At 33.6% G+C, this 14419-nt stretch overlaps 1 protein-coding gene across 1 annotated transcript in view; it reads left to right on the forward strand.

The window, feature by feature from the left end:
• The first annotated feature begins 390 nt into the window (after positions 1-390).
• The window catches only part of LOC100747836 (icarapin-like), a 56070-nt gene continuing 42041 nt past the window's right edge, over positions 391-14419 (forward strand). Inside the window, exon 1 of the mRNA XM_003485654.4 lies at positions 391-687. Within this exon, the coding sequence (XP_003485702.1) occupies positions 621-687 (67 nt within the window). The 5' untranslated portion in view covers positions 391-620. The remainder of the gene's footprint in view (positions 688-14419) is intronic.

The following is a 14419-nucleotide window of genomic DNA, read 5'->3' on the forward strand; positions in this document are numbered from 1 at the left end:
ACGTCTTATAGTATCATTAATTCTCCAACATATTTATTGCAAATAATTGTAGCTAGTAGTTAACGCAAAATCATACGTTAAAAATTCGCAGAACAGAGAAAGAACTTGTTCATCATATTCACAGTATCATCCATAGCGTTCTCTATCATTATCACATCAACAACGTCAGTTTGCAATTCTCTATGAAATTAATTATAAAGAATAATCGCGATCATTCTGTTTACACAGTTGTTGAAGACGATAGCGACATAGCAGAATGTATTATAGTAGAATGTAAATTAGTAATACCGGGAAAAAACGTTGTGCTATGAGTCAAGCAGCGCGCCGTACAGTCACGTGACCAATGGTTCACGTGATTACGGCGAGGTGCATGATGATTGGTCGAGCAGCAGGCGAACGATCACATATAGAGTGGCGCGAGACAAAAGTCGTAGTGCAAAGCGTCAGCGAGTTTCAGTGAGCTGGTTCTGTGAGTGACCTTGATCCCCTCGCGAGTTGTGTGACAATCTCGTTCGCAAGAAGCCGAACGCGTCAGTACTAATCGAATCATCGTTGCAGAAACTTACCGCTAGTGGCTTTTCTAAATCAGCGCGACAGGGAAACAAGAAGACAAAACAAAAATGAAAACCTTTGCTGAAGTTCTACTCGTCGCAGCGTGTTTCGTCGCATATACGCACAGCTTCCCCGGTGAGTACACAGTTTTGTGGTTACGGCAAACAAACGAAAAAGCCCCGACTTTTTCGTCTGTAACATAAAAATTCGACACGAGTGACGTACGAAGGGACAATTTGCCCGAGACTAATTATGCCGACAGATGGATCCGGTCACGTTCGACGCTCCGTCGTTATCGTTGTTTGTCTTTCGGGATTACCTTCGAAATTAGTTTCTGTCGACCCTACAACGAATCGAGTTTTTCAATTCGTTGTTCTCGAACAACTGAATAATTTTCCGAGGGGAACGGACAAGTGAATAAAGAGTCGCGCTCGATAGAATTCCTTGGCAATTGCTAAGGTCATATTCGTGATCTTGTCGCGTAACAGCTGAATAAATGCTGTTATGAGCGAAAGGAGCATGCGTACACCGAGTATTACGTGCGGGGGCGAAACGTATAGACAAAGGTATAGGGTGTTCGAAAAGTTACTGCTCATTCGTTAATCGCAGTTTGTTTGTTGTACATGTATAAAACGTTCAACTGTTAGATTATATTTTCTTTTTTCAATCGTTAATACTACAACTATCGGATTTGTGGATTGGGAAAGTTTGTCTTTCTTTTTGTATTATATGTATATTTTTTATAATACTTCCATTTAGATTTGTTTAGTATAGGCTCTATATTTTTTTAGTTATCGATAGCTTTAATGTTAAAATATTAGAAGCTTTAAATTAAACGTCATTAAGATAATAGATGCCAACTTTATATTCTATAATGTAAATACATATGTATCTACATACCTACTTGCATATATTTGTGACAAATAGACGACTTGAAATATTTACTAAAAATAGTTCAGGAATAAACCGATTCGGTTATCGTGTGTGACTCATCATAACTATCGCGCCGACTCGAGACATTCAAAACAAATGTTCGATCGACATAGATCGGTTTCGTCAAAGAATAGCAAACAAGCTGATCGAATCAAAACATTGTTCTTCTTATTATCAATGACATACACGATATTCGATATTTATCTCATACAAGACATTCGAAACTTCTCGGAACGTTTGACTAATACTTAGTACGATGTAGAATTAGTAATAAAGAGTTAGTAATAGTAATAAAGATTGATCTTTCCGGAGGTTAAAGAATACCATATATAGACAATAGTAATATAAATCGAATGCAACATTAAGGGAAGATAGATTCATTCGTAAAATCTCGCGAATATTTTTCGTTTTAATTTATATCTATAAATCTTTCGTTCTCGGAAAATTTCTCATACTTATTTATGATATTTATTGGAAAACTAAAAAATTTCGCTTTATTTAGTATTTTATTATTAGATGCATATAATGCAAATGGAATAACAGATTTATAATAAAATATACAGAAATTAGTGACAGTGAAAAGCATTCAATTCATGCTAAATATTAATAGATCGGCAGTACATATGTATATGTATAAATAGTAGTATTATACACTGAATATATCAATAGACTATATGTATACATTAACGAAAGATAGACTCATTAGTAAAGAAAATCTCGTGAATTCTCTCGCTTTAAGTCTATAAATCTCTCGTTTCCGGAATATGTAAGCGCGTACATATTTCTAAATGGACTTAACTTTTCTCATAGTGGGCATTTTCCTGCCGGAATAGTGCCATCTTGCTATAAAACTTCGCAAATCAAGAGCTGCGTCGGCCTGCCGTTGTTTTACGCAGTTTTATACGAAAAGTTGTATGCAGTATTGTTGTACACCCAAATAATCGTTCTCTCCTTGTTCTCGTTGGTAGAAAGTGCGCCAGGGATATTGCCAATTGGCATATATGTTTATTTTATTTCTTTTATAGTACAATTCGTGCCTTAATATAGCGTATAAATTTAAACTTGTACGTTTTAAATCTTGCCTAATGTTGCGTCATTCTCTTAAATACGTTACAATTCAAATTGCCTCAACGAAGCTTTCCACGATATTAGTCACATAATTTTATTGCTTTTTTATAACGTGAAATCATTTTTTGAATATTAGGAAATAAAGAGAATATGGTAGTTAAAGTATTATGGCAGGTAAAGTATTACCTATTTAGATGTCGATAACTTGTAATCAACGTAGACTCGTTTACGTATAATATTTTGGATTATTTTGTAATACAGGTTATTGTATCATGTTATAATATAAGTAATGTAGTTTTTGTGAGAGATGAACTTAAAATAATGGATTTTGGCACGATAAATACTTTATGAAAAATGGATATAAAATAAAATAGGAAGGTGGCAAACAATTGTAGGAGATGAGGTAAATTATACTAATAATTAATAAACAGATAATTGTTTATTTAAACGCATTGCTTATAACATTAGCTTGAAAAATATTTCGTGAAACCATTTAAAAGAATAATGTAATAAGAATTTGTTTATGATAAATACTAATGAAAGTTTAAACTCTAGAATAAAAATGTATAAGTTTTAATGATTAGGCTCCGAGTAAACTTTTCAAATTCAAAGCTTGAAGAATTCGAAGTATGTAGTATTGATTTTAAAGTTTACCTAACGTTCCTGACTATTCCTGTCTTTTCAATGTTCTGAGAGATTCGATGGTTTCAGATACATATTATGATTTTTCCAACTGATTCAAAAGACCTCGTAGCCTCGGAAACGTTCTTCCAAGAATATCTTCCAAAATTGTCATTGAAAGTGACATGATTGAAATTTTCACTTTCACGTTCACGTTTGCATTTCAGCCAAATTAAAGTGTTTCAAAAAATGTACAATCCTTTAAGTAATTTCTCAAATATAGCATTGTTCTTTCACCATATCGTCACTGATCTTTAATATATAGTACACATAATCTAGTATAATTTACTTTTCTCTTTAAAATACGAGTAATATTTTCACCTTATCAATTTAGAAATAATAAACAAATCAAACTCAAAAATCAAATTATTTAACTGATCACTTATTATGCATACCTACAACAATCATCGGGTCAATTTGATAATTAATTTAATTTAATATGACATTATAATCAATGTAATAATTTGTCAAAAAACAAACAGGGGCAATGTGCCTTACAAAAGATCGCAAGAAACCTAAAGCTCAACACTTTTAATATAAATTTTGAGTTTATTCACATAGGTGGTTGAATAAATAGGAGCTCCAAACAGATAAATAAAGAACAAAAATAACTACTTTGTAGTTAAAATTAAAATAGTCTGAAGGCTTGATTAAAACGAGTGATTAACATAAACAGTCTCCGTTTTCGCACGTGAACCGTCAGTCCTCGTTTCTTTTTAAGCCGATTACATCGTAATACGTATTCAAAGCGTTGATTAAGTTCTCGTGTTCGTCTCGACAGTTTATTCATTACTACGTTCTTCTTTCCCACATGTATAAGGCTGAGTATAATTACATGGGTGTTATAACAGTAACTATCGTTATTAATTTAATAATGCTAATAATTGATTAAAACTGACTGTTAATCGATAGTTTATTTTATAATCGTCATTAAGTTTTACCATATATCTAATTATACCGGAAGGGAATTATTTATTATATGCCAATAAGCAATCGATAATTCTAAAAAAATTGAAAAATGTTAATTGCAATATTGAAAAAGAAACAAGGACGATAAGTAAAAAATAGTGTGAGATAAGATAATTGATAAGATAGTTAAAATTGAATTGATAATTGAACTTTATAGTTTGTAATAGTATAAAGTAAAAAGTAAAATTTTCCTTACGTTATAAATATTTCTGAAAAATGATCAATTATGTCGGATGCAAAATAGGGGCATGCGATAAAATTAGCTTTGACCAAATATCTGGATGCATGTCCAATGACCAAGAGGGAAAAACGAGTATTCTGTCGTAGGAAGAAATTGCCGAGTGGTATTGTTGAAAGTACTTTGGATCGTTTATGAGGTAGAAGACAGCCCAGAATAGTTGGCGGAGTATCCAAGACTCGTAGATCCTGGTATGAAATTCACTTGGAGCGTGGACTTTGCTAATTAGTACCGACGTCGTTTTTGCAAGCTCGGAAGAACAGGAGAAACTCGTTTAATTGGTGCCATTTCATTCCGAAGATAATTGTTCGGATGAATTTCCGTCGAACCGGAGTTTACTCCAGTTGTGTTTTGATCCAAGTTTCCTGTCAGTCAAGATTTTGTCGCGCCGTGTGCCGGGTTGCTTCATTATTCCGCAAATATGCCTCGCATTGTTATCTGTCCTGATGAAAAACTAGGGGAAAAATGAGAATTGCCGGGCTATATAGGTTGCAGGTTGAAGAGAAACAAGCATCGTTATTGTATGCTTTCGTTGACCTGTTTCTATTTCTTTCTCTACCATTAAAATTTATGAATTAATTGCACGTTTCTGTAGTGCATACTTATCATAGTAAACATAATTTCAAGAATGACGGGACGATAATAGGTATAATACTATGTGATAATAAGCTATTGAAATTATGATTAATTCTTAAAAATTATTAAACATATACCTTATATGCAAACTGAAAGAGTACGATGAACGTTTTTGTCAAAAAATAGTATTTTGCACCATTTTAAGGTCAATTTAGATTTAAAAAACGAGCAGATGGTAATTTTAGTTGATTCGAGATTTTGTACGATATTATTTATATGTAAAATGGGAGTCGTTGCATTCTAGCAAAAGATATTACTTTTTAACTGTCGTATTGTTATTTTATAAATTAAATCTATTTTTGTGATAAAATCATGTGATTGTCTTTTTGATTAATTTTTTCTGAACGCATAGGACGCAAATTCGCAAGCCATAAGTAAGAAACTACTACTCCATAAGAATTTTAATCGTTTTGATTTTATCCAAACGTTCCAATGCCTTCAATATGGCTTTGGTAAACTCCAATTTGCTCAACACATACAGATAAAAATCTCTGTGAAGCATATATTCACCAACTAAAGTGTATTCAAAGTAATTTATAAACCGTGTCGTATTGTAGTTAACTGGAACTGTAGGAATGCATATGTATTACACCTGATTGTTAGCATACTTATCATAGGTATAATTTTTTGATGATTCACCGGAAGTGACTGGAGAATTTCATACACTATGTATTAATAAAGAACAGCTTACATTTAAACTGGTTTTATAATTTCCTTTTATATCATCATAAACATTCGTAAATTTATATATATTTCATGGTTATAACATAGTATATTGATGTACTTTACCAATTTCAAAAATATATTCTGCTTTAATTTCATTATACCCTGAGATAATTGAAGCCTGCGTTGTTTGTCAAAGAATATCCATTTCGAAAACTCTTATACTATATTCTATTTATACCGTATTTAATTTTGTTCAGTACCACTTACAATATTTTAAACGAAAGTTTTATTTTCATAATTTTTGTAAACCTCCAAATAAAGAGTCCTTAACGCGATGGTTTAAAAAGAGATCTGCGAAATATAAAATCATACAGCACTTGCAAAAGTACGTAAGAAACGTCCAGTTAGCACAAGTCCTAGAATCAACACAGACGAAGACTAAATTAGATAAAGGTGTGTACTCAACCAATCACATTTTTATTCTTGCTTCCATAAAGGCTATTCTTTGTGTCAACGATACGTTTGAAGATAACATAACAAATATTTTACCGTAAAATTACTTGTACCGTGAAACAAAATTAGTGATAGGGAAGTTAGATTTAGTATATCGAAAATTTTTTTCGATTTACTTTTTACGACTTATTTTTTTCGACTTTTCGCATTATAAGTCAAATTATATTCTATTATATGAAATCATAGTTTAATCAAGATTTGCGAATCTGCGTTAATTGAAAAGTCATGTGTCTATATTTGCATGTTTATGTGCTTCTAAATTTTTCAGACATCTTTCATTATTAGTAATGATCGCTCTGTATATAAAACGGAGTAATACTCATATAAAGCCAGTTGCAAAATTATTTTAGATTTAAAAATGCTTGGTCATTGTCTTTTAATTTGTCTTTCAATAAAGGTTAAATTGTACGAATCTTATTACATTATAGGCACAATCATTTTTCTCTGTTCAAAGAAATTTTCGGTGATTGACCTTGCAGTCCCCTCAAAATTCGAGGCAACGCCCAAAATTGCCCGTCTGTCACGTTCAGGTGTAACACGAGGTCTGTCACATTTTTAGTTTTTCCATAAGCTTTAGGATTTCTCAGTACATTCTATACGGCATGACGATTTCTATTTAATAATTTCACAATTTTTGCCAACTTTTCTGGATTTTTAAAGCACTTTGATTTGGGTTAAATTTAACTTCATATTTTTGTCTTCTTTTTTACTACCGAATATTGATATTTATACTTTCATTTATCTGGGATTAATTCCGCTTGGACGAAGTTTATTTGTCGCGAATCGCGCAGATATACAAATTAATTTGCGACAAAGGGGGTGAAGGCCTCGCTAGCCAGCATTTAATTATATCGCGAATAGGATACGCGACTAATTATTTCCGACATCGTTCAATCGTTAATTAGTTTATCCAGCATGAGCCAACTGGTTAGGTATTGTCTTTCTTTTTATATACCAACGAACGTAGCCAGGAACGTTCAACGTCCACTTATTCCTCTATCTCTGCACATGTATTTACGCATCCGTTACGAACGTAAATGGATGTTTGCGCTTCCTCGCGCCGTTTCATGTCACGCTCAGTTGCTCAGTTTATTGTATACGTACCTTTGCTCGCTATCTACCTGCTTAATAACCTTCCACGTTGAAATACGGTACAACAGCAAGAATATGGGCTCGATCAAGCTTCGCGTTGCGTTGAATTTTAATTTGACCATTGTAATCAGCGTGCGTTGAACTATTTCATTCAATCTACTCCATACTCAACTAAATAATTTCTGAAAATTGGCTGTGAAAAATCACAAGGTTTCATTGCGATTTTGACATTTGTTTAACGCGACTGCCACGATAGTCATTGGTAATTTATTACGCTGTTGAGGGCTAACAGAAAATAAATATCAAAGTATAAGAACTATGTTGCTTGTATTGACATCAGAACGAAACTTCAACTTAATACAAACCTAACAGCACGAATATATCCTTCAAATAACTCGTATAAAACTTCACCTTGAAAGCTTACTTTGACAACTAGTAAAAGCCACTAGAATGATCCATTGTCTATCCAAATCAGCCATTCAATCAACTTAAACTCTTCACCTATTCTATTCAACTCTCAGTCAAGTTCAGCTCTTGTGATGTCCTCGACCAACTGCACTCGACGACGTGTCCCTCTTGCATGGATCATCGAAGAGGAGGCCAACCATCAGTTCCCATGAGACGGAATACTCACGTAGACTAGAATATACGCTGCCATTTGGATAAACGATTACGTGATCTTCACGTGATAATGTAACATGTACCTCGTACACAGCCAGAGCATGCGTACACCTGTACCTATATATCCATAGATAAAAAGCAGCCACGAATTATGAGGAATTCGGTATTATTTTCCTGTCGCGAACAGGTCCGCCAGCCGTTGACGCAGTAGTGTGTTCTCGGTTTGCCTTGAGTGGCAGTGGCAGCGCACAATATGCGGCCATTAGGTATGCCGGCCGCGTCGCACCACTACCGCCTTCGAGTAATTTAAATGAAAAAAGGGGGTACACCCCCAGTCACTTTGCCTGGTCGGCGTGCTTTTTCTCCGCTGATGATCGCCGCATCCGTTCACCGGGTCCACTGTCCCTTGGCTGGGCTCTAACACGTTCGCCCTGCCACCGAGACTCTCCAGGAGGGTCAATTTAGCACACGATCATCAGCGACGTTATCAGCGATTGAGTTTATGATCATGGGAACTCCCGGGACGCACGATAGTTGTAGCAGCTCGATGAGAGCGATAAGATACAGTCGTATCTTTCAGATAGCTTAGCCTGTCACCTATGTAGGTATCCCTTTGAATTTCCATGACCCGTATAATGGATCAAGTATAATCTATATATCAGTAAGATGTCGTACGGAGAGAATGTGACATTACAATCAAGGATAAAACGAAGAACTCGTAGGTGAACGATGTTGTCGATGACTGGACAAAATTGGATTGCGTAGAATGAGTGTTTCATTGAAGAATAAAGTCATTAAGTGTCTCAATCGCTCTGCAGACCTATCTTTGTAGCTTAGATTACTGTCCAATTATGAAAAGGGCAATAATTGCAAGAAATGTAAAACCAGTCTCTTTGAGTCCTCGATTCAATGCTACAAGGAAACAGTACGTTTGTTACATTTATACAAAATGTAGCGAATGTAGGAAACGACAAAAGTTTCTGTCGGTTTCCCACAAATTGGTTGTTTAACGGATACTGTCTTTCATAATTGGATTTGCCTTTTTATTTTCTAAGCTCCAGTTGTCTTCCCTGCAATTGCTTTAGTTTAGTCTTTTATTATTTCATAGTTTAACCTTTCTACCTTGATTTTTATTTTCACGATCTTTCGATTTTAATTGAAACAGTAGATTGTAGAAATTTTTTAGGGAAATCTACAGATTGTTTAAAATCTAATTGAAAAATCCAAAAGAAACTACTTCGTTTCAACGTTTTACTACGCGTTGTTATATCTTACCAAGACAGGTGAATGACCTGGAGGATCGTTGCAATATGCATCCGAGGTTAAAAGTCGAAGTTGACTCGATACGCGGTATCGTTGCAGCAAATTAGTCGAAGTCGATCGGCTGAAGTGTTTCTGACACTTCGGAAGGTTCCTGTTTGCTATCGTGCAATCCGAGAAGTTGTCGTTGCAATCCTCGACCGAAATCGTTCGAAACTATATCCTAAGTAGTTGGCCCATGTATTCCATCGTATGAACGTTTTCTTCGATCAAATACGTTAATACTGGAAAGAGTAGTGGGTTATTAGAACGTTTCAATAGTACAATATTCCAATTAATTGAGTATTAGATATTTCAATAACTATCTTACCGTTCTTCGAATTTTTTACAAGCGCTTGGCTCTATCTACAAAGGATAGATTTACTATTGTAATATCTCTATGCACGTATCGTGTCACGAAGTTCATTTTATATTATGGAAAAATAAGGATGCAAGTTGGAAGTAAAGGAAGTAAAGGAACGATAGGTTGAACACATCGCCGAGGATTTATAATTCCGGAAACTACGCGAGGACAATACTCTGTACTTAACAGGACATGAGATACTTACATCTGCGAGCTGCTCCGTGTTCAGTGTCCCAGATAACTTGCGATGTATCGCTAGAAAAGACGTGTTAGGATTGAACTTTTGTTCCATCTCCGAGCTACGTACTTACGTGCAACTTACATTTAAGCCGAGGCAATCGCATCGGCGTTGCCGCTTTTTAAAAATCGATAAATACGTACATCAGTGGTAAAATGATAAGGTTGTAGGAAACTTTTAGAGTGTATGATTCGTTCAAAACTCATGGTTATCAAATTCATAAATCGAATAGTTGAAAAGAGCGATGATATAAATATTACTTTTTTAAATTCTTCAAATTCATTGAAATAAATCAATATAACAGAAATGGATACATATTGTAGAAACAAATCATTTTTCTTTTTTTTTTTTGTTTTTTAGAGAAATTTATAAAAGATGGCCATGGTATGGTTTCTCATTGGTTAGCTGATAAAAGGAGGTAGTTCTATTATTAATCGAAGATTGAGGGACTAGAATATTCTAGTTTAATTTTTATTTTGAAGTAAAAATAAAAATATGGATGCATATTTATTAAGAATTTAAAAAATTTATACGGTTTTTTTAAATGCATCATATCGGAATTTTCTATATTTGTAATTCAATGAATTATTTTTCAAAGTATTTAAAATATCGATACGTATACAATTGAATAATAAAATACATCGGCTGAAATTACAGGATTTCACACGTTGCAATGTAATGTATTAATATATCGCTAATGGATTTTAATGTTCCAACTGTGCCAGTTCGGGCTGTATGCCGGTTTGACGCCATGAAAACGCGTTTGATAAATTCAACGTAGCATTGTATTACATAAAAACGCGATGCCACTATCGGTCACAACATTTTTTAAAATATGTATAATGTATATTATTACTCGAAGTACACGGGACGCATTTTTGTGATTACGTGGTTTCATAACGTGCTTTTCAAAGCAATGCGGCTGATTTATGGAAATAAGAAGTAAATTAGCGTTCTCCGTGGTAGATGAGTTGAAGAACACGAAACGCCATACGACGTAATAATTCAATACCCTGATGACGCGCACAGGAAACGTATAAATTTTTAAATAGCTAAAAATTAAATTTTAATCTATAAAGTTCGCGATCAACGGAACCCGTGCACTTCCATTTACGTATAATTAAACGGAAATCATATTACCAATTTTCGTCGGCTGACGCGAGCCAACATTTTTACTGTAATTAAAATTTTGCCGTTTATGTGAAAATTTTTTTAAAGCGAAACAGAACTTTTTAATTGCTGTAACAACAATTGCAGTAACGTGAACTGTCCATTTTCATTCTGTACAATGATTTTAAACAGTATTAAAGGGAGTTATTACTACAACGTATTAAACGAAACTCATGCGTTCATATTGCTCTCTAAAATCGATTCTCCAATTTGTAATATACTCAATTGCCAGGTAACCGTGAAACACATTCTTGTTCAACCTTTATACGTTTATTATTTTTTGATACAAGCAAACAGCAATTTCAGCACGTTTTTACAAGTGAAGCTTTACGTGCAATATTTATGAATTTATTTACACAAGATTACTTGTACGCCCTTTTTCATTTTCCATCGGTGGAAACAAAACAAAATAATAATTTACACATTATATTAAAGCGGCGCTAGTGAATTACATAGGGTTAAATTATTCGAAGTACATCGAATCTCATTTTCAAATCGAAGTTAGAGAGATGTTGAATAAAAATACCGATAATCATAAGTAAACGTTAAAAGAATTTTCCTTTTCAACAGAATCATTGCTAGATATAATAAAATGTAATTTCTCGTAGTTAAATCATTCTATATTATTGATGTAACGTTAATATTATTTAGATCTCATTGAACAAAAATAACATTTCATTATATGATTATCATGTTAGTTTCGATAAATGACACGGGCTTTTTAATAAAAAGGGGAATGGTGTCTTCGCTCTGTTAGTTGACGAATGAGAAAAAAGGTGAGAAAAGGATTTAACATAAGCTCGAAGGGTACAAGTGGACAACTACGCGTTTCATATTAAAATCATTAACTACCTGTTAATTATAACAAATCAGAAAAATAATTTTATAGTTGCAGTTATGATTTCATTGCGAATAAAGTTGTATTATATGAGAAAACGTAACATAATTGCATCTCGGGTATTCGTTGATGAAAAACTTGATTGCGCCCACGTATGATGTAACTCTGTTTTATCAGCTTCGAAGTGCATAACTGACCCATATATATACTGGTATTATTTAAGAGAAAATAAAAAAGTTGGAACGCACAACGCTTGCAATTAGAAGGAAATTAAATTTTGTTGAGAGAAGTAAGTTTCGCGAGATATTATACGATAATAAACAAAGGAAATGTATATTATTTTTATTGAAAACAGGAAACGTAGTAAATATCGCCAAACATTACTAAACATAAATATTACAAAATTAATAACAGTACGAGGAACGCTTTCTGCGTACATTGCTCAGTTTTTCGTCAAAATCGAATAGATAGAAAACAAAACTAATTGTCTTGAACTTCTAAATTCATATGGAATAAAATTTATAGAGGCAAATAAGTATAATAGAACTACTTGATAATAAGCTTCGCATTACTTTGAATCAATATTATTCAATGATAATGAATAACCATAAATTTTGTTTCTTTACATATTGCACTCAAGACTTCTAATGTATTTTAACGGTGTCTTCGAAACGCATCGAAACTAACGTTATAAAACGGTACTAAACATTCGCGAAAACGAGAATATCGCGTGTTTTATAGTGAGTTTGGAGGTAGCGAGAAAAAAAGGTACGAGAGAAAGGACGAAAGTATCTTTAAAACGTTCTGCTTCCTCTAACAAGATCTTAATAAGGCGTGAAAACTTTTCAGCGTAATATAATTTCGTGAAACTTTTTACACGAAACTTCTCATATTAACGCTTCGATTCGCGCCAGGCGAGACAGGATAACACGTTCGCGAAAACGATTGGTTAAACAGACTTCTAAGAAAGACCTTGCTGACGGAAATAGCTCAGCTAATTTCTATCTGCCATTACTTGGTATTTATGATACATAATGAGTGTTCTAATTAACTTCAGAACTTACAAAGTATATTGCGACACTGTCGAAATTGTCACAAATGACGTGTCTTCCATAATACTCAAAATCCAATGTAATAATATTTATCGAACTTTATTATGAAAACAATTCGTACATGTCACATTTGAATATAATCATGAACAAACAGATTAATGCATATTGAAGTATTCGAATATTCCTTGCCTTCTGACATGTAACTTTAAAGGAACAATTAACATAAACAGTAACATAAGCATTAACATCAACAAAAATATGTAAAAAGCTTGCAACGAATAATGGAATATTCAATTGCGTCATCAGTTTGGTAAAAGCGGCTCTATTAAGGAAAGTAAATTTATCAAAATATCAGCTCGAAATAGAAATCTTCATTAAAAGCATTATTTATATCTACAATCTGTGTTATATAAATCAAACATCAACTCGTCGTCGTCATTATCTTCTCTTAGCTGTTTCATAACTTACAATTTGAAAAGCATATAATTTACCAGACATGCTCAAAAGTTTAAAATAGAAATTAAAAGTATACCCACGTTTTGCAAATTTCAAATTTCGAGATTACAATATAATATCAACATTATCGTTCTGAACTGCAAACAAGTACTGATTAGAACTCGAAAAGTAAAACATATAGCGGAGCCTATCAACTTTCAAGGATTAATTATTAAAAATAACAAAGAAAGAATATTATTATTATTGGAGTCGGATAATAAAATACGCTAACAGCCTTTGATTTTCGAAAAGTATACATATGAACACTCCTAATGTTAATACTAATATGAAACAATCAAAACCAAGGCCTTCAAGACAGATAAGGAATACTTTCTAGTGTCTTGGAAAAAGAAATTTGCAAAGAGAAGTCACAGTCACCATAAATAGACGTAGAGTCGATCATTATAACTTTGCAGCCTCATTAGCAGGCTTAAGCATTATTAATAGTACGAAACGCTACTACTTTATTTTCAATTACAGAACTTGAGCCGTATCCTTTGAAATTGTCCATTATATGATGAGCAGAAACTTGTATTAATCGATAGGTTGCGAAAACGCAACCTATTCCTATTTTTCTTCCATTCGATAAAACCTACTTTCGCTGAATATAAGAGTCTTATAGAGTACGCACGTACATTTTTAAACAAACGTAATATCCAGGTTTAAACGAACGTACTTGCACGAACCGTGTAACGTAATGCCGTATTCAGTTAATTTTGCGTAGCCACATAAACCTTCTAGACAGGTTCGAGCAAGCTTAATGAAAGAAAAAAGAAGCGCCCCGTTACCAAGAGGAAAACGCAAAAAATTTTACAGAAGATATTATATACGGAAAATTTTAGTTACAGAGAAAACGTGGCTCGATACGCAGAGCGCGCAATCGCCATTTCGATTTTACGCTACGTACAAAGAATTATGGAAGCGTTCGTTCGGCCAGTCGACAGACAATCCGATTAGCGGCGAGTTGCGAAGCCATAAACTTCGGCCCCTGTGG

This window comes from Bombus impatiens, unplaced genomic scaffold (assembly GCF_000188095.3).
Source record: "Bombus impatiens unplaced genomic scaffold, BIMP_2.2 scf_0074, whole genome shotgun sequence".
Taxonomy (NCBI): Eukaryota; Metazoa; Arthropoda; class Insecta; order Hymenoptera; family Apidae; genus Bombus; species Bombus impatiens.